This window comes from Artibeus jamaicensis, unplaced genomic scaffold (assembly GCF_021234435.1).
Source record: "Artibeus jamaicensis isolate MK-2021 breed Jamaican fruit bat unplaced genomic scaffold, CSHL_Jam_final scaffold_537, whole genome shotgun sequence".
NCBI lineage: Eukaryota > Metazoa > Chordata > Mammalia > Chiroptera > Phyllostomidae > Artibeus > Artibeus jamaicensis.
Window position 1 is genome coordinate 33,203,462 of NW_026522047.1, and position 24,828 is coordinate 33,228,289.

General features: G+C 37.1%; 1 protein-coding gene across 1 annotated transcript in view; it reads left to right on the forward strand.

Annotated features, from left to right (window-relative positions):
• Nucleotides 1-7,887: 7,887 nt before the first annotated feature.
• Nucleotides 7,888-24,828, forward strand: part of GALNTL6 (polypeptide N-acetylgalactosaminyltransferase like 6) — an 872,151-nt gene continuing 855,210 nt past the window's right edge. Inside the window, exon 1 of the mRNA XM_037155041.2 lies at nt 7,888-8,025. Coding sequence (XP_037010936.1) covers nt 7,888-8,025 — 138 coding nt within the window. The remainder of the gene's footprint in view (nt 8,026-24,828) is intronic.

Here is a 24,828-nt window from a genome sequence, read left to right on the forward strand (position 1 = left end):
TTTATTAGTTAAAATTCTTGCTGCATAATATGCTGATAGAAATTGTGCATGTGTATATAGGATTAAATTAGATACTCAAAGAGTTCCAGAAGGTAAGGGGGAAGAAAGATATGAAACCTGAATTATTCCAAGGTCTGGGTTTGTTTGGATGGTAGGAAAATAGTCCAGCACAGGTTTTGTAAAGAGTAATTTTGCAATAAGATTTGTTGAGCACATTAATGAGTAGCTAACTATCAATCCTCAAGTTAATCAGAGGTTCAGAAGGCAAGAATAGCTAAGTCATTGACTTTTTGGCCTTGCTTTAATGTTCTGACTAGGAGTTTGGGAGGATTGTATGCAGTGAATTTAAAATCCATTTTGTCTTAGTTTCTCAATTAGGAAGAAAATAATTGAAATTCTCATAAACTAGTAATGTTCAGAATCTTTTCATTTTCTTTTGATAATTGCTTTCAAAGATAAATACGCTTGTATAGCACAAAATTAAATGTATTCCCTGCTTTGGTCATTAACTGCTTAGCATAATTATGTTAATTAAAACTTTATTATCAGATTTTCTGTAGAGATCATCCTTTCTTATCAGATTTTTCTATGAAGATCCTCCCTCTAGAGTCCACACTGCTACTTTTAACTGCACTTGATGCTGCTCCCTCTCCTCCTTCCTAATGGGACAAGGAAATTTTACAATTGCTAAGTCCACTAGTCACTTTCCAACTCTATCTTTTTTTTATTTTATTTAATGGAGGTGGTCGCTCCCATTTATTGAGACAGGTCCTTCCTTTGACTGTCCAGGTTTCCTCAAGCCACACTGCCCACGGTCTGTCAAGGCCTTGTCCCTGGGCTCTTGCTGTTGGAGAAGTTTTGCTTGTTCTATGGTCTGTCTGTGCTCACTCCCTGGGTAATCTCATTACATTTGATGGCCTTACATACTCTAAGGAATTCTAGATTTATACCTCCCACATAGATTCCACGCCCTTCCACCCCTGTCAAATTTCAAAGCCTTATATCCAAACACTTAACATCTACACCATTAGCCCTTGTTGATTTCCTAAGTCTAACCAAACACTCAGTCTTCTCCCTCAAGCCTGTTTCTCTCAAGGTCTTCCTGTCTCAATAAAAGACAAAGCTAGTCTTGTAAGAGTTTGGACAAAAAAACTTGGACCATCTCGGACTCTTTCTCTTACACACCACGTTTATTCCAACAACTATTCAGTGCAGTTTTATAGAATATAAGATAATCTAAGTCTAACCACTTTTTGTTGTATTCACTGCTATCACCCTCAGACAAAATACAGTCTTATTTAAATTACTACAACTAGTTGCTTTCTCCCTACCCAACAATCTATGATCAACACAGTAGCCAGGATGATGTTGTTAAAAACTCCCCCTTCTGGCTTTCCTTATTGCTCTTCCCGGCTTCATTTTTTCTTTATGTCTTAATTATAGTCACCAGGCTCTACACTCGGCTTTTTCTGTTGTCAATTGAATGAAGTTGTAGTTCACTATGGTGTCCCCAATCCCTGGGCCATAAAAAATACTTGTAAATGTCTGCAATTGATATCACTATATTGTAAAATGAAATAACTTAAAATAAATTAATGTATTTATTTTATGCCCATAGATTTGTTTCAGAAAAATTTTGATATTTAATACAAAACATATGTATGACATTCTTTTTTTCTTTTTCCAAAAGTAGAAAGTGGAACATGCCATATATCACTCAATGACTTCTTAGTAATGTTTCACTGACTTCACTTATCCTATTAATTGCATCTTTAAAATTTTAACATTTATAGTATTTTGTATTGAGTTGTTAGAAGAAATCTTTCCTTCAAATTTAATTACTTTATTGCCTCTTTATTTGATCATTCCAAATATAATGCAGAATTTTCACTGAAATAAATGGCTGTAGTTTATTTGTTTAAAGCAAATATTTCAAAGGCATAATATAGTTTAAAGCCCTCTTTTAAAGGGTGCAAGGTGCAAATATTGTATATGAGATGATAAATGTCAATTCTAACCTCAAAATTTGATGGGTGATCTATATAAAATTATAACCATACAAACTAAAGTATAGTTGCATTTATGTAATGCATAAAAAGAGTTGATTATATAACTTTACCTTTAGTGCAACTTTCTTTTTATACATCAAAACAGACTAATAAAATAGGACAGAGAAGCTTTGTGTTTATGAAATGTGACTGTCACCTACCCAAAACTAAGCTTTTTTTGTGATTTAGCCCCTTCTCACAAGGTAAAAGTAAAATATGAGAAAAAGAGACAGAAAAAAAATTTAACACCTTTGTCCAGAATAAAAGGTAAAAGTTTAGGAAAATATGATGCAGTGGTTTAGATCTTGCAGTTTGAAGGAGCAAAATGCCTGATTTAAATATCTACCTTGGCACTTATACTTACTTGGGCAAGATGCTTACCATCTCCTTGCTTTATTTTTCTAAGCTACTAAGTGGAGACAGTAATAGAACCTATACAATAGGATTATTTTTAGAATTAAATGACAGTACTTAAGAAATACTCATAAACATGCCTGGCTTACAGTAAGTACTAAATAAATGTTTTACAACTAAATATACAGGGAAAGAAAATGCGTGTGAATCATGGCATATTCTATTAGTGTAGAAATAAAAACATTTAGGAGTAAATTTAATTACTAAGAGTTTAAGCGCCATAAAGTAAAGATCTTGTCTACTTAGAAAATATTTAGTCCAAGAAGAATTAACCTTCTTCACTTTTTAAATTCACAGCACATTTAATTGTGCACACCTTTTAACTCCTTATGGTGTTGAGAGTTCTGTAAGAATTCTTTGCCTTTGCTTTCTCTGGCCAACAGCACTTGCACCCTCAGGGTTTTTTTTTTTGTTTGTTTTTTTTTAAGACTTTATTTCTTTATACTTAGACAGAGGGGAAGGGAAGGAGAAAGAGAGGGAGAGAAACATCAATGTGTGGTTGCCTCTCAGGCAGGCCCTACTGGGGACCCGACCCACAATGTCCTGCAACCCAGGCATTTGCCCTAGACTAGGAATCAAACCAGCAATCCTTTGTTTCACAGGCCTGCGCTCAACCCACTGAGCTACACCAGCCAAGGCTCCCTCAGGGGTTTTTGGTGAAGAATTTCAGCAATGATGCAGACTGGATAATATTACATTTTAATATTTAAGTTGACTCTTTTTTTCCTATTTTGTAGAGACAGACATTAAAAGTCTAGTAGTTTATTCAGTGGAAACTTTCATATTCTAGACATTATTATTGGATAAAAGAAGAATGAAATGTATCTTCATTTCTGGACACATGTACACGTTTGCCGCACAGTAGTTTAATTTACATATATTGTAAAATGATGACCACAACAGGTTTAGTTAATACCCATCATCCCATATGCATACAATAAAAAGAGAAGAAAAATTATCCTCATGATGAGAACTCTTGGGATGCATGCTCCTAATGACTTTCCCTGTGTATTACACAGCAGGGTTATTAACTATAGTCATCAGATTGTACATCGCATCCCTAGTACTATTTTAGCTTACAACTTGAAAATGAGGTAATAAGCCTATTTTTAAACTAAAACAAATTCAGTTTACTATCTTTGTAGTAATTGAATAATCTGTGAAAACCTCTCCCCATCATCCACTGTCTAACTGGTTAAGCTTTCATTGTGGATTCCTAGCTATGTGCCTTTGAATATCCATGGTAGATTAAAAATGGCTACACATTCTTTCTCAAGTCTCTCACTGAGATGTCAGTTTTATCCTTGACCTCTGGCCTTGAATCAGGGCTAGTCCTGTGTCAATCGCAGAAGTGAGGCTGTACCAGTAACAGGCCTTTAAAAGAACAGGGCAGTTTTTGTTTTCTCCCTCCTGGAACACAGGTCCTTGGGAAGCTCCCTTTTGGGCATTAACCACCATGTGGTGAGAAGCTCAGGCTGTAGAAGGGGCCATGGCCACACCAAATTGTTGGAAGAGACCTGAGAGGCTGCAACCAGCTGCCTCTGATGAACTTAATGGCTGATATTCAGTGTCAACTACTGTCCAGGAGGGAGTCACCTTGGCCCAGCCAGATCAACCCACAGGTCCCAACCTATATCACATGAAGCAGGGCCCCTCCCCCAACCGCAGATCCTATTCAAATGCACAGAATCATGACAAAGAGTAAAATAGTCATTTAAAGTCATGAAATTTTGTAGTAGAGCCATAACTGAAGTGATATTTTTCTGCTTCTTTCAAGGTAGGGCTTAATCATGGCTCAATTAAAGGTTCCTACAAAGACCTAAGCTTGTGCACTTTATTCCAATTGTCTTCATGTTAGATTTTCAACTGGGCTGTAAGTTATTCAAGGTCACAGACACCGTTCTTTTTCTTTCCATGTGTCCCTGTAGAGATCTTAACACATTGCTAGGCACGTGGGATTCACTACCTGAGGTTTCCCTTTGAATTATAACAAAGTAAAGGAGCAGTTGGGGATAAAAGGGCATCTCTGGATATAAGATGAATTTTAAAAACAGGATTTTGATCAAACCATTTTAAAGAAAGAGATAGTGTGTGTGCGTGTGTGCATCCAATCTGAAATTTTCAAACAATGGAATTAACGGGTTTTTTTTGTTGTTATTGTGTGTAAACTTAACTTAAAATATCAGTTTTAGTTAGAAGTATTGTCATATGTTGGAGGTTTACCTGTAGTATTGTAGGAGACCAGATTGAAGGAAAATGATGATCTCAAAGAAACAAATAGATAAATTTAACACACAAAACAATTGTCTACACTGTAAAAGCAAAGGTGAACATAATACTTTCCTCCTTCCAGTGTTGACCATGTATTCTGCATGTACTTGATGTGAGAAATAATAGTTATATCCATTGCCTGTAACGTAATGTTCTGGGAATGGGAATCACATGTAAGAACATTTACTTCTGTAACAGTAATGAAGCACAATTCAGGTCAGAATCTGGATTTAGCAAGAATCATAATATGTCTTTTTTTTTTTTTAAACCAAGACCTTTTTTTAAGATTTAAAGAAACTGATATTATTTAAAATGTGAGGGATTTTTAACTTTTTAATTCCAAGACCACTTTTGAGTTCCTTTGCTTTTCAATTGTTAATCATTATCTGTAAGAGAGAACATATCCCATATATTTAAACAATTCCCCAAAAACCTTTGATTGAAAACCAGACAATCTTATCAACAGACCTCTCCCAGTTACATTGATTCCCAGGATTCATATTCCTGTCTCCGAACTGCACTTGCTAAGAGAAAAAAAGGAGATGGGAAAATAATGCAGAGTACAAAAAAAAAAAAAAAAGGGTTGTGTGTTTGCATGTGTGTGTGTGTGTTGTGACGGTGGTGCTCTCTAGATTCTGAAGTTTGCACTTGTACAATTCAAATGCAATTGGTCTTTACCTGAAGGGCACATTCAAAAACATTTAGTACATATGTTTATGTATTCTTTTGAAACGTAAGTGATGCACAATAACAAATCTTTCTGCACAAAGCTTTATTCATGCAGTCACACTGTCGATACATATTGTTCAATTATTGCACATTTGCAAATTACAGCATTAGTAGGTGAAGGCATAACGCACTCAAATCGCTGTCTCCCTCAAGTGAGACAGGGAGAGAGTAGAAGTGAGAGGAACAGGGAGGGGGAGCGGGTATGGAGGGAGGGAGACACACGAAGAAAAGGGAGGGAGGAATGAAGAGAGAAAATACCGTTCATTCTGGATCTCACAGTCTTATCTATCACAAGCTCACGAGCATCACATCTGGGTTGTGACAAAGAGATGACCATGTTGTTTCTTTTTAGTTCTAGACAGGCTGACACAGCGGGCACTGCATGCATATCTGTCGCCTCATCAAAGTCCCCATTCCTTCAGGAGTTATGAGCTCCCGATCCCAAGAGGACCCAGCGCACTGTGCTAGGCGCGCAAGTCTCTTGGAGAGGCTGCCACAGGTTTGTGGGTGTGCGGTCAGGGGTGTTGGTGTATCTTTACGCTGGGGAGAAGGATGAGTCCCTTCTGCCAGACTTACCTTGATCCCCACATTTTCCGGGTATCGTAGGAGGAGTGTGTGAGGTCAGGGGGACAGGTAGCCCTTTCACAAGGAGTGGGAGGTGCAGATGAGCAGAGCGGGGGGAGGTGGGGGTGGCACTGCCAAATCCTAACTGGGGCCCTGGGTGTTTGCAGACCCCAGTACAGCCGCCCTGGGTCTCCACGGTGCCGCTTCAGAAGCTGCTGCCTGAGAACCCTGAGCCTCAGCCTTGCCTCCTTTCGGGGTTCTTTCCGACCCTTTCTCACCACGTACCTGGCCTGAGCAGCGGGGCGCAGGAACCCCTCTCCGTGGGACCTGCCCAGCTGGGTTCGCCTCCACCTCCCACCGCCGCGCCCCAGCTCCCTGCGCTCCCTCGGGCACCGAGGAGGAATCCGGAGCAAACCCACGAGCAGCTGGTGACTTTTCCTCCAGAATCTGGCCCAGCGCCTTGTGGGTGAGATGAGCCTTGTGGGTGAGATGAGCGGGGAAGCTGGTATCTCCGCCGGTCCGAAGTTGCCCCGAAAAGGCCTGGTAGAAAAAGAGAATATCCGCGTAGGCTGAAAGCTCCAAGTCCTTCTCCAGCTGTGTCTTTGCCTCTTCTTTTCCCTCGCCCTGGGTTTGTTTATATAGAATCTGGAAGCCGGGAGAAACTGCCCACCCTGCAGGCAGCTGCCCTCCCTTCCCGGTTCGGGCTCCCCACACGTGGTCCACAGCAGCACAGTCTCCCAGTCTCCTGGGAAGTCGGGAGACCACCAGCGAGCCAGGAGCAGCGGCTGGGGGCGAGCCTGGCGCATCCTTACTGTCTGCTCGCCCTCCCCAACGCCCTCACTCACTGAGACTCGGTTTCGCCACCTCCGACTCCTTCCCCGGAGGGGAGATTGAAGACAGTGCCCTTTAGGTGTTCCTGACGTTTCTCTGGGTTCATTCAGTTGCCGGAAAATAATGGTAACATGAACAGCGGAGCGTGAGAGCGTCCCCAGAGGAAGGGAAGAGATTGATGGGCAGAGTGGCTACTTCCAGGAGGATCACTTTCCGAGGGCTGCGCAGGGGAAACGTCGGCGCTCCCACCTCCCGGCCGCACTCCGCTGACATCTGTAGCCTCCGTTCTCCCAGGTTCCCGGGCCGCCCAGTCTCCGCCTGCGGACCGGTGCTGACCGCGCCTGGGCAGCCAGGAGTTGGTGGACCTCTACCAAAGGGGAGTTCATCCCTGCATCCCCACTGCGCTCACCTGAACGCTGGCTTCGGAGGGAGTTGAACTTGAGTTCAGGTGGGTTATCCCAAGAGGAACGTAGCAAGAGATGTTTAGGGAAGACAAGGAAGGTGATGTGATGCTCCAATGTCAAAAGCAGGCACTTTCCTGCCTTACACTTGCCGCGGCTGAGCGCTCTCCTCCCAGCAGTTCTAGCTACTTCCCCGCCCCTCCCCAACCCAGCCCTCCGCAATGGGGGTGGGGGGGGGGTACCCAAAATCCCGTTTCCCTAAGTATCTAGCACGCCATTGACTTTTTATAACTTATGATTAGTGTATAAAACAATGATACTTACTCCATCTGCTTTGTATTAATGGAGGTCAATAGGCTTAGTGATTACCTCAGTCAAGTCATTTACTTCTAAGCCAATAGATACTGCCTTCGTCATAGTTTTCTGGGGGGAAAGTAACTGTGTGTTTGTTCTGCAGACGCTCAACTCCCTCTGAATCCTGCAGATTGGTGCTGAGCACGCAACAAAAGTTTTTAGCTTCTCCTCAGTCTCTGGTGCTTCGCGGGGGAGAGGAAAGGACTCTGGCATTAAACGCGAGAAGCAGTCAGGGAACCATCTCCTGTAACTTTTCGTACCTGTTACAATTTGCAATGAAGAGGAAGCAGAAGAGATTTCTGCAGATGACTTTGGTATTCATGGTGGCTTTAATATTCCTGCCCAACATTGGCCTCTGGTCTCTGTACAAGGATAAGCATCTGGTGAAATCTACGGAGCCCGGGGAGCAGCAGGTAAGTACTCCCCAGAGAAAGGTCACAGGAAAGCTGGTAAGACACTGGACCTCGTGGGGACACAGGAAGCAGGTGGGGGATAGGCTTGGTTTTGCTCCCAAGTCTTTACAGAGCTGACACTACACGGCTCTAGAGACTTTGGGGTTTGAGCAAGTATCCTTTGAAGATCGCAGTCAATGACATCATGAAATATAAAATAAACTAGAAAAGGAGGCTAAGAGGTCGAGAAGAAAAGATAATCTCTCACAATTGGTCTTCAGGTTGATTTTTGTCTTGAGCTGGGTAGAAGGTGACTGCTTCTTTGTGGAAAGTGGGGGTTTGGTACAAGTTCCTCACAGACTTGTTTTTGCCTTTCATCTGCTTTGTGTATATATATTAAATTGGGCAAATGAAATCACTAAACTTGTGAAGTAGTTGAACTAGTTATCAAAAACAATAAGCTACAGTTTTCTAAATTTGGGGTTGTTGTTTTTGCTTAGCAACAGCTTTTTGCCCTGTGGAAACTTAAAAGTCTCAGTTTCTTCCTCCCTGTTGCTAAGGTGGTGTGGCGGGGTGTACATGCAGAGTCAAGCATGGCCATTCAGTGCCACAGTCTGGGATAACAGTCCGCTGTTGAAAGCTTCCCTGGTGTTGACTCAGAAACACCATGCAGTGTGGTATGTTTTCTGCTTACTTAGTGCACAGCCACCGCTCAGGACTTAACATGGGTCAAAGTAACTCTTCCTTAGTGAGCAATAATGAAAAACATCCTTCATGAAACATTGATGAAATTGAATACTGTTGCATTCCTTGTTTATTAATAAATAAAACAGTTTCTGTAATCACCCTTTGGACAATAGAATACAGCCTTCTTCATGATGTTGATTTAACACTTTTTCAGTTATTCCTGCGCCTCACCTTGGAATATTACTACTATTCTTAATTCCGAACATCATCACCCATGTACACTATGTACCTTCCACATAAAAAGTGCTTAGGTTGTCCATTTGTGGACAGCAACAGTACAGAGTAATGGCAATTAAATATTTGTTCTTCTATTTAAAGTTTAGTTTCTTTTTACACTTCGAGTGGTTAATTGTGAAGTATGTGGCAGTAATCTGCTTTATCATCATGACAAGTAATCAGTACCAGTTGCTAAACTTTAAAGATAACTAGTTGCTTATGGGTTTTTGGTGGATTGGCATATTGAGGGAAAATGCTGACATATTTGTATTTAGTTGTTGGTCTCTCATGCTCTCTAATAGGGAAGTAACTCTGAGTTAAAGTATATTCTGTTCTTTCATTCCACTGGGAGAAAAAAGAACATGGGCACTTTGGATATTAAACTTTCTTCTCTATTTAGATCACTTATTTCTCCAACCCTTGATATGAACATTCAAGTTATTAACATTAGTAGTTAATACACTATTATGTAAAATTTCCATCCAATATTGGTAAAATAACAAACAGAAAACGATTTTTTTCTTGAATTTTGATCATTCAATTAATAACCAACTGAAATATTTGCTATCGTAGCTAACATCAAATGCTAATTAATCTCATTAACTCGATCTTTGCATGGTTCTATTGATTTTGACCCTTAATGAGAAATTTGTATTTCCGATGGCATATACATACAAAATAGAGCAAATCAACTCTGACTTGTTATAATCTTCAAAAATGGTTTCCTTGTTTTCAGAAAATGATACTTAATATCAGATAATAAGTTAATGAGTATAAAGGCAGAGAGTGGCAAGAGAATGAGCTGTATCTCAGTTTCACATGCTGTAGAGTAAGAAGATGAGTATCTTGTTACATTCCAGTTTACTAATCGTATGCAACAGTGTTGAAGCCAAGGATAAAGACAGATAGAAGTAAAATGTCACAAAATGAATGTCAATCATGTAGTTTAGTATTTTTAGCCTAACTAATGGTTTTAAAATGAATACTTTCTTATAGATACAAAGTAAAGTTTTAAAAAAGTAGTAATTAAACACTTACTGAAAGACAGAATTCATTATAAAACAGGGAAAGGCAAGCTTTTATTGGTTTCCTTATATTACTAAATATAATTTGAATGAAAATTGGGGTATGTTGACATGATACAACTATCAGATAAGTAACAGTTCAGTTTTACACACGTGCAATTGACCAGGTAAAAAGTGGCTTGTGATGATGAATTAAACATGCTTAACACTGTGATGTAATAGTTTGCTAATGAATCTTTATTTCCATATTAGCAAGTCAGCTAAATACAAACGTTTTCAATTGAGGCATATGATTTGACTACTGGGTAATGTGTTAATTAAGTTTAGCAAATTTATGTTAAAAATACATTTCCTTGGTGATCACTGAATTTTCTACAAAAGCCATTTTTTACTGTGTTTATCACCAAGTTGTAAAATGCGGAGGTTAAGGATTATGTGCTGATTGGGGCATTGAAAGCAATAAGTACTGAAGCTATTCAAAGCAAGTCACATGTCCAAATAACAAGTCTATTTTTACAGCAGTTTTGTGTAAAATAGCAGCTGTGGCTTTAAGTGTGGTGTGGCAGTTCTCACAGGAGGTGAAAACTTCCACTGTTTTATGGACTTTAATTATTACCGGGGGTTTTAGGGAAATATTTTAACTTCATAAAAATTCAAAATCATAGAATGGGTAATACTTTTAAAATACTTCAATTTGTATTTTATCAGAGCACATTACTATCAGTTTGTCTATCTGCTATTAGGTATAGTGTTTATTATGTTAATAGTAATTTACATAATAATTTATCTGAGGTAAATTAAAGGAAGGTAAATAGTAAATACTGATGAAAACTGAGTATTACTTTTCAGGTTGTTTAGTATTTTACAAATTTCTCAAGTCTTCTATATGATTACAAATTAATTACTTCTATTTATTATTATTTTACATTAAAAGTAATTTATAAGTCTCATAATATTTAAACATTTGTCCCATCTATTATACAAAAAAGAAAAAATATGAAATAAAATTCCCAAATTATTTATTTAAAAGTGTTTTTTCATAAAACCAAAAAGGATTGAAAAAATAGTTTTGATCATGCAATAATTAAAAGTATTTGTTGCTTGGTTTCTGCAAAATTGGAATCAGATTACTGAGATAAATAATATTGATCTTTTGAAATTTGTATGCTTTTATAAAAATATAAAAATATTTTGTAGTTCTTGTTTGGATGTTATTAAATCATGAATCATAATTGTTATATGTTATTTTTATTTGAATTAATTTTGCCACATTTTTTTGTGATTGACATGATATAATTATCCCCTTTATGTTATTTAGAAATATATACATATGTTTGAAAAGAATTTATTGATAATGAATATGATGTTTAGCTTAGGATGATTATTATGTGATTATTGTACAATAATTCTTAATTTCATTTAAAAAAATTTGAAACCAACAAATATTCTTTGGTTTTAGCTGCAATTGAATTAAAGTTAAGTATTTAGATTTTCATCAAGCTGTGCATTAGAATAATTAGAAAAAAGTGACATTTTAGAGCAAACCTACTTCATCCCCTATTAGTATACATCTTTTCCTAATCATTTATGCAAATATAAGTAAATTAAAACTACTCCAAAACTTATTTCTTGAACACATTGAAAAGACTGATGAAAATGTAGGTGTAAACTAGTTTATCAATTAAGTTGCAAATAATATGAGCTGTACAAATAATTAAAGAATATTCATTGTATGAAGAGGTGTTTACAATATTTGAAATAAAAACTAGGATGAAAATCTGAGAGTTTTAAATCAGACATTTTCAGAATTGTACAGAATGATTTTAGAAACATCTTTGGCCTAGATTTTTTTTTGCCACATTAAAAAAAACAAAGAAACAAAAACTAGATACTCAAGTCACTTTTAAATTGTAGAACTTTCCAGCTGGTGTGACTCGGTGGTCAGAGTGTCATCCTGTAACCAAAGGGCTGTGGTTTGAGTCTTAAGTCAAGGCACATACCTATGTTGAGGGTTCAATCCCCAGTCCATGTGCTTCTGATATCTGGTCTGGGTTCATATGAGAGGCAAGTAATCGATATTTCTTTCTTTCCCTTCCTCCCTCTCCTCCTCTCTCTCCAAAAGCAGTGGGAAAAAAAATGTCCTCTGGTGAAGATTTGAAAAATTACATTGTAGAACCTACTTGTTTGTTTGTACATCAAAATTTCTGTTTATTAAATAGGGCTAATCATGCCTGCCTCATAAGAAGGGACATAAAGTCCTGATATCACACTTTGGATATTGAAAATATTATAATATATTGTTTGTAGGTAGATCCACATGTAAGCCATGTATTTATAGTTCCTGATAGATTTTTCTCAGCATCTTTGTCCAGCTCTTCTAATGTTAGCTCCACTTTGGGTAAGAACTTTTCTTCCTTTCGGCTAAGAACTTTTTTTTTTGTGGTACTTGAAACTTGTTTTTTGATGGGGAGATGTCAGATGACCAGTACCCAACGTAAGCACACATGCTTTCCTTTGTCATGGTGATCCCCAAACCTGTAGAGTGTGTCTGTGTCCTTTTTTAGCAAACACCTTAGATATTGGAAGAACTAAGTACGGGAGAAAAATTAAGATTTCCTCTCCTCCTGTACTTAGGATTGTACATTATCAACACCTTAGATGTAAAAGGATGCATTAATTTGAGCCGTACTGTTCTTAATTAGCTCAGGTGTAGATTTTAAATTAGGGCTTTAAAGACCTTTTCTTGAATTTATGGAAAATTCATTCTGACTTGTTATAGGATCACACCACACAGATGACTGTAACACGTGTCTTAATTATTTGCTGTGACCTAGTAAATCAAAACATGATTAGTTCATCACCTTGCCCCCATGGGAGACAGTGTGAAACATCAGTTCTGGTAAATTTCATTCATGATCTGGTAAAAAAAAATAAGGTAGTGTTCTTTTTCCACCTGCTCATTGCTGGGTTGGACAAGCTGTGCTGAATCAATTAACCTCCCACATGTGTGTGTTTTGTGTAAAAGAAAGTAGATCAAGGGTGGAATATACAGGTAAAGGGGTGAGAAAGTTTGGACAATTTAAATGGTGTAGAGAAGAGAATGGAATTTTGTTTGGTAAGTTTTATAAAGAAACAATGACAACCTTTATGGAAGTTTGCAACTGGGTCTTCTCTTGTAACACTTTCATACAGATGGAAGTCAGGTAAGATACAACATCAAGAGTTGCTTTAAAGAAGGGAATAATAATTAAAACAAGGAAAAGTCATGTGATGTGCATAGCATAGAGTATCAGATTTGGTTCTGTTCTGTCCAGCAGTCACTCTCCATTCTCCTTTGCTTGACTTGCTTACGATGAAGAGGCGAGTACTGGGTACTTAGACTCTTAAAACCGTTGGGCACATTCACACTGTTTTTCTCTGTCCTTCATATTTACCTATATGTTTACAAAAATATCTTTATGGAATCAAAGGCCCAAACGCACAAAGAAACAGAAGGTTCTGAAGATGACAGTGAAGATAAAGGCACTCATAAGCTAGATTAGATACTTGCTGTCCTTATGACCTCTGTCTGTCACTCCATAAAGCTTACAGTTCTTAAGTTATCTCAAAATGCATCTGTAATGCTTGAGTGAACAACAACAATGAAACAATAACATGCCACTGAGAATATGTATTTTGACAGGACCAATGTGTGTACACATACACACACACATACTGGAAATTATACACGTACACACATTACCAGTGTGTGTGTGTGTGTCTCTCTCTATATATAATATATACATATATTTACACACATGTGCATATACACATGTAGATATAATGAGTTTATTCAATGGTTGAGGAGAAGACCTCATACATACATAAACATGTAAGGCATGCTTACCACCACTATTCCTCACTCATACGCTGGTATGTGTTACTACCAACCTTCAATTAGGTGGCCAGAAAATGGTTAAAAATAAAGTTATATTTAGAGTAAAGGCTAATCACAACAGTGTTTTCTCCAGCATTTCTACTTCCAGTGTGGCGAGAAGAAAAAGGTGAACTGGATTAACAGTACCCTCAAATGAAATGTATTCATTTCACATATTCATTTAGCGACACACACATACATATGTCCCCGCAATGTGGTCTCACTTATAAAAGAAAATAAAGTCACCCAACTGTTTCATTTTCTACACTTTTTCTTACTTTTGTAACTTCTTGCTTTTTCCATTGCTTTGAATGCACAAAAACCTGTTAGTCAATTGAGCTGGAAGCATCATTTAAATGTTATTAATATAATTCTAGGAAAGTACAGGGAGAGATAAAGAGAAATGCATCAGTCTCTGGAAGTACTCACATCTATTTAGCAAATGTGGGAATCACATTAAGGACCTAGCCTGTTAGAGTTGCACCGATTATACCCAGAGCACTCGGCTGTTATCTGGTGTATAATCAACAGAGTTGCAGCTGTTATAGACTCCCGGCAGGTGCCTATCAGTTTTTTGTTGCAAGGAGAGGTAGTGTCTCAGTGAGGGCAGAGAAGGCTAATTTTGAATGTGTTTCAAGTATTGAAATGCTTAAGCAGTATTAGTTCACTACATAAAGTCAAGGAAGCGAGAAACAGTGCATTTTATTAAAAATGACTTCAAAAACTTTTATCACATTAAAAATGACCAAATGATCAGGGGTGCCACCAAGATTGCGTAAGTTTGGGGTTTTCTTTCTTTGTATTTTGGGCATGCCTCTACAGCAAGAGAATTCGGCTGATCTTAATTTGAAATATCGGAGTTTCTATACTGTCGTGTTCTCTTTTAGTGTGTAAGTGTGTGGGCTTTAGCATCAAATGGCCAGTATTCAAATTCCGGTTCCAGTACTTAGCACTCTGTGTCACTTGTTTAGCAAGTCACTGCTCTTCCCCAGGTCAGTTTTCTCTTTAGTAAAATGGAAATGATAATACTTTCCCATAGGGCTATAGTGAGGGCTGAATGTTTAGTATCTTTAACGACATAGGGTTAATGGACCTGGATTATTGTTATATATAGTATATGCATGTATAACTGCCTTTAGCATGGCAATTAGTACTTGTTTAATAAATACTTACAGATGGCTCTCTTTGCCAGGCAATGTCCAGACAGCACCACAGAACGGTGGATATCGTACAGGATTGCCATTGATGTGTTAAATCTGGGAGGGAAGACTGTTGAATAAACAAATAAATAGGGTCTAGAAAACAAAAGGGCTTTCTGTGTGATTTTGGTCCAATCCTTAGCAGGTCATCAATTTTGATTTTTATGTAATCACTTGTTGCAAAAATAATATTTAGGTACATTGCATTTAAAGTTATTCAAAAATTGAAGTTTTAATATAATTTTTAGAATTCCAACAATGTTTCTTTGTAATAACTATCTTCCTTTCCTATAGCAAAAACTAAGCCCAAGATCACAAGTGGGCTTTTTTTTTCTCTGCATGATTACAAGCAAGCACTTGAGAACTATTTCTGTTGTTCAAATCTTGCTCATAAGAGGAATTGGATTATTCTGGAAAAAAAAGTTAAAAAGCAAAGTAGAAACGATCAAAAATTAGGTAGCTACTTTATGTAATTACTATGCCCTTCAGTTAGAGTGAGGAGCTACAGAAAAAGTGTATCGCATTGTGCCCTCTCTTAATTTTCTCAGTAGTGAGTTGGAGAGATAAAAGTGATATTCATGAACAAAGAAACAAGCAGTTTGTAGTAGAATGGTCTATGTGGATCATTGGCATTTAGAAAAAGAAGAGAATAATGAGGTTTTGGGATCCATTAGAGCTTCATTAGTACAGTAGGTGAATAGTGAGCCCCAAGTTGTTATCAAAATGAGACGGCCTTGGGATTAGACCGAGAAAAGGGCGGATACTTCAAGTTCCTATGTTGGTGTTACCACTTGCTGAAATACATCAGCTGGGGCATCTTAATATCTTTTTTTAAATTTTTATTTATTTATCTTTAGAAGGGAAGGGAAGGAGAGAAGGGGAGAAATATCAATGTATGGTTGCTTCTGGTGCATCCCCTGCTGGGAACTGGCCCCTGCTGGGAACTGGCCTGCAACCCAGGCATGTGCCCTGATGGGGAATTGAACCATGATCTTTTGGTTCGCAGGCCCGTGCTCAATCCACTGAGCTACACCAGCCAGGGTGGGCATCTTAATATCTTTAAACCTATGTTCTTCATATGTTACCACAGACATTACCTCATAAAACAGTAGCAGAGAGAAGTAATTGGATTAATATATGTAGATTGCCTGTTACATAGTAAATATTCAGTTAAGAGAAGCTTAACAAAGAGCGGTGCTACTTTTTTCTGAGTATTTAGAATATTCCTTGAAGGTAATAAGTAAACTTAGTGTTGTGTAACTGTAATAAAGATATAATAGGAAAACATGCCTCCATCAACTTGTCTATTGTTGATAAAATAGGTATTTATTGAATACGTATGTGATACTGTGCTAGACCCTGATGCAAACAAGTGATGAAGAGATAAATCTGTTTTTAATTATTTTATGATTTGTTCATTAAGAAAAGACATGTACACACTTATAATACAGGGATTGATTTTATCATTTTGTAAGAAATACTTGCTCTAACTATTTGGAGTTTGGAAGAGGTAGAGAAAACATCAGTTATCGCATGATATGGTATTTACATTGCCCTGAGTGTTTCTTACACATGTACTGACTTCATCCTCCACAGCTGAGTAAGGCACAAAGGCAAAACTTGAGTCAATGCACTGTGGATTCATAAAAAAGAGGAGATGATGAGCAGTGGTAACAGCCACAGTTAAAGCAAGTGAGGACTTTCAAAAGGTCAATGGGCTTGCTAATTAGCCCCCGGTACTCTCTTGACTGTAGTTAACACTTGTGGAGGGGTAAACAAAATTGTCAAACATTAACTGGTAAGACTAAATACACAACTAAGATATTGTATATTTTAAGACAGTTAAGAGGTATTGGTAGGGTCAGTATGGACATAAACAGCTGGATGTGTGGCCTTGGTTGGTCGGAGACAAAAGAAGCCAGAAGAGAATGAGGCGCCAGTCCTGTGGGAGTGCAGATAGACAAGGAAAAGCGGGGAGGGTCGGGGAAGTGGCAAAGGTTGTTATGAAAACAGAGTTTTAATGGTTGGAGCACCTCCAGGCAGAGAGGTCTGAGATTTTCCCTCTGAAATTACCTTACTAATTTGGAGAGGTAATTAAACATTTGTGAAATGTTCTGTAAAGTATGAAACCATATAGGTATAGTGTGGCTATAATATGTATGTAGATGATACATAGGTAATTAGATGTTTTTCATAGTATGTATAATCCTACAATAAGGATTAAAGACTGTAATGCTGAATGTAAATGTTAAGAAACCAGGTGGCGACCCACTCAACAAGATAACAATATACCTGTCAAAATGAATTTAGAAAATGACCAAATAGATATACAGAGCAAAGGAATAGCAATTCAATTAAGTATAGGTAATGGGATGGGGGCAGTGTTATTACAAGAATAAGGAGATAGCGGTATTAAGTTGCCAATAATTTAAGATAATATATGAATAATAAAAGTAATAAAATCATTATGATAAAACAATAAGAATAAGAGTAATAAAAGATAATATACTAATAAAGTTAAGGTAATATTTATTTATTTGTTTCCATGCGCCAGACACCATGTCAAGATGTTCTTAAGTAGGCTCAGGAAATCACGATAGATGTAATATTATTATCCTCTATTGCAAAAGCAATGATTTTTTTCTCAAAAGTTTTCATCATATAGGGATGATTCTACCAATATTAGTGTTAGACTATATATCATTTACCATATAATAAACTGCATTGGAAGTATCCGAGACCACAGCATCATGAGAAATGAAATACTAATTCTAAAGGGAAATACACCCAGTGGTGAAGAGTGTGGACACTCATCCAGGATGTCTATTTTTAGTTTCAGTTCTATTACTTGCTGAGAGATCCTGGGTAGGTCACTTATCCACTCTGTGCCTCAGGTTAACCATTTCTAAATAAGTATAAAATTAGTGCCTACTTCAACTGAGTTGATGTAGTGGTTAAATTAGCTAATATGCATGAAGTGCTTGGAAAACTCCCCTGGCTGATTGAATAGTATTATTTTTAACTAGCCTAACAGAGGGGTGGCAGATCAATAACTACATAATGGGATTGTCTCCTGTCTTAACTTCTGTAGAAACTTTCAATTCCTCTTTCTTGAGCTGAAGGACTTACATTTTCTGCAAGATCCTCAGCATTTTGAGGCAAACATGTTGAGTTCTAACACTATGTGAAATGTAGAAGGAACAATAAAGATCAAGGAGGCCAAAAGGGTTAATATTCAGAAAAGGCTAGAAATATAAGCCAGTGTATCACCCAAACCCCTCTTCTCTGCTTTTTCCTGCTCAGAGTCTTCTCTCCCCACTCTTTCCCTTTGAAACTTTTATTGAAGGTAAGTTTCACATAGGGATTGATTTGATCAATTATTAACCCTATGAATAGATAAAAGACTTGAAACATTTTAAACACTTGAGTTTCTTGCATTATAAAAAAGGTTTTGTTGAACCTAAACATACTTCCAGTTATTGGAATGTGTGTATGTGAAATATGTTTTAGCTCGAGGCTTTTGCTGTTGGTCTTTGTTGCTATTGTTTTGTTTGTAATGCTGGGAGCATTGTCTCCTAAGCATTGTCTGCTTAGTATTGTCTCCTGAAGGGAAAAAAATCTTTTTTAAGTTAAAAGTAAAATCTGACACAGCAAAGCCAAAACTACCAGTAAAGAGCCATTCTATGCTTTTCTGTTTAGCTTTTCATCTGTGTTTTCCAAAGCTGCTTTTTTCCAACCTTCTCTTCTCAAATCTCTCTTGTCACCACCTCTCCGATCAAGCTCAGCAGATAGCTTGGCCTCATTCCTCAGTGAATGTAGAATTTGCAAATTGGGAGAGCCAAGACTTCATGCCATAAAATTAAAAAAAAAAAAAGGAACTGCATTTATTTACCAGTTCTCTATTTGCCTCCTGATACTATGGAAAAATGTCCCTTGTTTTTAGGACAAATATGGTACTTCTATCCAGACTGTGATCACAACTTTTTAAAAAAGGATTTTGCATATTGATTTTTATCTTCTTATTTATTATTGTCAGCCTTTTGCTTTCTGATCTATCCTTCAAAACAGTGTTTGAACTTGCTCAAGTTTCTCCCGCTATTGTAGAGGTGTGGGGAGCAAGAGAGCAGAGCAAAAATCAAATGCCCGAAGTGTGACTCTGCCCTTGTGCAGCTTCCTGGACTCCCTCCTCCTAATCACCAAACCTGATGCCCCTGATTCCTTACTTCCCACTCTGCCCACCTCTGGCCAGGTCCAACTCCTCTCCTCCACGTTAACTGCTTTGACCAGTGTCGCCAGAAACCGGTTGGCAGTTCATTCCCCAGAGGGCTTCTCATCAGTTACAGTACTTGATGGAATTGAACTAAGCTCTCTCTCTTGAAACAATCTTCTTCATTTGAAGCTAAGAGGTGAAGGGGTGGGAGACTGAAGAAATTGGAAAAAGTAACTGTGGAAAGCAGGACAGAAGGCTGAATAGGTAAGCTTGGAGTGTGTCAGACTGTGCAAACTCTGATTTAATTCTGCTATTCCCCCTGCCCATCCTCCTACCACCCATACATAAACACATTTAGAGACTCCTTTATAGACTCCTACTTCTGTCCTTTTCCTTAAAATGGGATATTCTCCAGAGGTCTGTACAATCACTTCTTGGTCTGTGGTCTCCACAGGGGCATCTCACTCAGCCACTCATAATTTCAGCTATCATATATAAGTCAGTGGCTCCCAAATCAGTGTGTCTAATCCATATTTCCCTCTGAGCCTATAATCCGCATACCAGCCTGGACGCTAGAAACAGATAATGTAAATAAATATCTAAAGTGAAGTTCATCTTTTTCTTCCACTCCCTACACCTGTTCTTCTTTTGTGTTTCTTATCTTAATGAAGTATACCATCATCTGTCAGGGGTTCATTATATTTGGATTTTCATTATCTTTACACTAAAACTCAGTTGATTGCTAAGCGGTAGCAATGCTTCCTAAAACAGCTCTCTTGGAACTATCCACTTCTCTTTAATCCCCCTTGTTTCTCACGTAGTTCGGACCAGACAATGTACAACACCCTCGTCTTATTGCTCCTGCCTCCTGCTTTGTCCTTTACTCCACCCTCACAGTAGCCAGGGTTGATATTCTTAGTGCTTCATTGAAACAACCTGCTGCCCTTCCTAAATTAATTCATTGGCCTCCCACACATTTAGATTGAAGTTCAAATTCTTTAATGTGGCTTTAAGCTCTTCTTTGTTTTAGATTTAAAATAAATTTTATTAAATTAATTTGGGTGACATCAGTTAATAAAATTATATAGGTTTCAGATGTACAATTCTGTAATACATCATCTGTTATATCGTATTGTGTGTTTACCACCCCAAGCAAGGCTCCTTCAATCAATGAATCAACATTTATCCCCCTTTTACTCTCTCCTAGTTCCCACTACTTTCCTTCCCTGTGGTAATCACCATATTGTTGTCCCTGTCTAGGACTGACTTCCTCCCTCCCTCCCTCCCTCCCTCCCTCCCTTCCTTTCTTTCCTTCTTTCTCTCTTTTTTTGCTTAATCCCTTCACCTTTTTTAACCCAGCCTCCCTGTCCCATCCCCTCTAACAGCTATCAGTCTGTTCTCTCTTTCTATGGATCTGTTTCTGGTTTTTTTTTTTTTTTTAGCTTATTTTGTTCATTAGATTCCAGATGTAAGTAACATCATATGATATTTGACTTTCTCTGACTGGCTTATTTCACTTAGCGTAATACTCTCCAGGTCCATCCCTGCTGTCAAAAAAAAAGATGAGATTTTCTTTTTTTTCTTTACAGCTGAGTAGTATTCCATTGTGTAAATGTACCACAGATTTTTTTTATACACTCAGTTGTTGATGGACATTTGAGCTGCTTCCAAATCTTGGGTATTATAAATAATGCTGCAATGAATATAGGGACACATATGTTCTTTCGAACCAGTAGTTCACATTCTTAGGATATAATCCCAGAAGTGGGAACACTGGATCGTAAGGCAGTTCCATATTTAGTTTGTTGTGGAAACTCCATTCTGTTTTCCGCAGTGGCTACACCAATCTGCATTTCTACCAACAGTGCAGGAGGGTCCCCTTTTTTCTACATCCTCACTAACCCTTGTTGTTTGTTGATTAATTGATGGTAGCCATTTGGACATGTGCGAGGAGATATTTCATTGTGTTTTTAATTTTCTTTTCTCTGATGATTAGTGACATTAAGCTCTTTTCATGTGTATCAGCCATCTGTATGTCCTCTCTGGAGAAATGCCTGTTTAGGTCCTTTGCCCATTTTTTAATTGGATTTCTTTTGTTGGTGTTGAGTTGTAGAATTTCTTTATAAATTTTGGATATTAACTTCTTGGCAAATATGTTCTCCATTGCAGTGGATTGTTCTTTCATTTTGTTGATGGTTTCCTTCACTGCAGAAACTTTTTAGTTTGATGTAGTCTCATTTGTTTATTTTTCCTTTGTTTCCCTTGCCTGGGGAGATATATGAGAATAAAAATATTGTTGTGAAAAATGTTTGAGATTTTACTGCCTGTGTTTTCTCCTAGGATTTTTATGGTTTCAAGTCTTATATGTAGGTCTTTCATCCCTTTTGAGTTTATTTTTGTGCATTGTATAAGTGGGTGGTTTAATTTCATTTTTTGCACATGCCTGTCCAATTTTCCTAACACCATTTATTAAATAGAGTATCTTAAATCTCATTATATGTCTTGCCTACTTTGTCAAATATTAATTGACCATAAAAGCATGGATTTACTTTTGGGCTTTCTATTCTGTTCCACTGATCTATATATGATACTGTTTTTATTACTATGGCCCTATATTTTAGTTTAATATGAGATAGCAAGATTCCTCCAAGTTTTGTTCTTTTTCCTCAAAATTTCTGTGGCTATTTTGGTTTTTTTTTTGAGTTCCATGTAAATTTTTGGAATATTTATTTTAGTCTGTGAAATATACCATTGGTGTCTTGATAGAAATTGGTTTTAATCTATAGATTGCTTTGGGTAATACGAACATTTTAATGATGTTAATTTTTACTGTCTAAGAAGACAGGATGTGTTTCCACTTATTCGTAACTCCTTTAGTTTCTTTCTTCAGTGTCTTATAATTTTCCAAGTACAGGTCTTTCACATCTTTGGTTAAATTGATTCCTAGGTGTTTTATTTGATTTTTTTGATGCAGTAGTAATTGGTATTATTTTCTTAGTTTCTCCTTTTGATAGTTCATTGATTGTGTATAAAATGCAACCAAATTTCTAGATAATTTATGTTGTATCCTGCTACTTTACTGAATCTATTTGTCAGTTCTAGTAGATTTTTGGTGGAATCTTTAGAGTTTTCTATATACAGTATTATATAATTTGCAAATAATGACAGCATTACTTCCTCCTACCCAGTGTGGAGGCCTTTTATTTCTTCTTCTCATCTGATTACTGTGCCTAGGACTTCCACTATGATGTTGAATAAGAAAGATGAAAGTGGACATCCCTGTTCTGTTCGTTATCATTAGAAAAACGCTTGTAGTTTCTGTCCATTGAGTATGATGTTAGATGTGGGTTTGTCATATATGGCTTTTATCATGTTGAGGTATGTTCCCTCTTTTCCCACTTTAATGAGAGTTTTTTAGCATCAGTGGGTGCTGAATATTATGAATTTTTTCACATCTATTGATATAATCATGTGATTTTTTTTATTCATCATTTTGTTTATGTGGTGTATCACATTTATTGATTTGTGGATATTGTGCATTCCCAGAATAAATCCTATTTGATCATGGTCTACAATCTTTTTAATGTATTGCTGGATCTAGTTTGCTAATATTTAGTTGAGGATTTTAAAATCTATGTTCATCAGGGATATTGTCCTATAATTTTCTTTTATCGTAGTGTGTTTATCTGGTTTTGGAATTAAGGTAATGTTGGCCTCATAAAATGAGTTTAGGAGTCTTCCCTCCTATTGAAATTTTTGGAATAGTTTGAGAAATTCACCTGTGACACTATCTAGTCTAGGACTCTTGTTTGTTGACAGTTTTTTGATTACTGCTTCAGTTTCATTAGTTGCAATCTATGTATTCAGATTTTCTGATTCTTTCTGATTAAAGAAGATTGGATGTTTCCAGGAATTTATGTATTTCATCTAGATTGTCCAATTTGTTGGCATGTAGTTGTTCATAATAATTTTTACAATCCTTTGTATTTCTGTGGAATCCCTTGTTACTTCTCCTCTTTGGTTTCATATTTTATTAATTTAAGTCCTCTCTTTTTTCTTGATGAGTCTGGATAAAGGTCTGTCAATCTTGTTAATTTTTTCAAAGAACCAGTATTTGGTTTCATTGATCTTTTATATTTTTTAGACTCTATTTTATTTATTTTGCTGTTATCTTCATCATTTCCTTCTACTCACTTGGGCTTTGTTAGTTGTTCCTTCTCTAGTTCCTTTATGAATAAAGTTAGGTTGTTTGTTTTTATTTTTTGTTTCTTGAGTTAAGCCTGTCATGCTATGAATTTTCCTCTTTGGACTACATTAACTTTTTCATAGATTTTGGACTACATTAATCTTTTTCATACATTTTTCATTAATTTTATCATAGATTTCCTTTTTGGACTATATTAACTTTTTCATATGTTCATTTTCGCTTGTTGCAGGTATCTCTTGATTTGTCCCTTTGAGCTCATCATTAACCCATTCATGTTTAGTACCATGTTATTTAGACTTCATGTCTTTGTGGATTTTTCAGTTCTTGAGTCCAACTGCTCATTACTTCACTGCCAAGACGACCTAAGCTCCAACTGCTTTGAACTTCTTTTAGGCTCCTGAGAATATCATGTTCTTACACCTCCAGGATTTTGCATATATTTTATTTTTATTCTTGCCTCGATAATTTTTGCTTTCTTTCAAGTTCTTACTGGGAAACATTACCTGAACTTCCATGCTCATTTTTGGTAGCTTCCCTAAGCATTTCCTAAGAAAAACCTCCTCCCCATCTCTCCTTACGATGGAATTAATCCATTCATATATTAACTATCTGTTTAGGTAATTTATTTCCCATTATCAGTAAGTTTTAAAAACTCAGTAGTAAATTGAATTGATGCCCCTCTTCCCAAAATATGTTCATGTACTAATACCTTGACCTTGTAAATGACCTTATTTGGAAAAATGTTTTTGGCAGATGCAATTATATTAAGGGTCTTGAAATACAGCTATCATTCTGGATCATCCTGTTGGGCCCTAAATCCAATAAGAGACACACAGGAGATATTTGATGGTAGAAGAGAAGAAGGGAAGGAGACACAAACAAAAGAGGGAGATGCAGTGTGAAGATGGAGGCAGAGATTCAAGTAACATGGCCACAAACCAAAGGGAGTGAGGGAATGCCAGCAGCCACCAGAACCTGGAAGAGGCAAGAAAAGGTTCTTTCCAAGAGCCTCCAGAAGCAGTGCAGCCCTGCCAACACCTTGATTTTGGTTTTATAGCCTCCAGAGCTGTGGGGGAATACATTTCTGTTGTATTAAGCCACCTAATTTGTGGCAATTTGTTATGACAGACTCAGGAAGCCAATACAGTTAAGAATTGCCTATCTTAACACTTTTTGTTTCTAGTGTAAAGCCCAGCATTACCCAACCACAACATAGGTATCAGTAAATATTTCTTGAATGAATGAGTGGTGATATAAGTTGTTTTCTATATTTGAACTCATTTGAGCTTTGCTATATCTATACA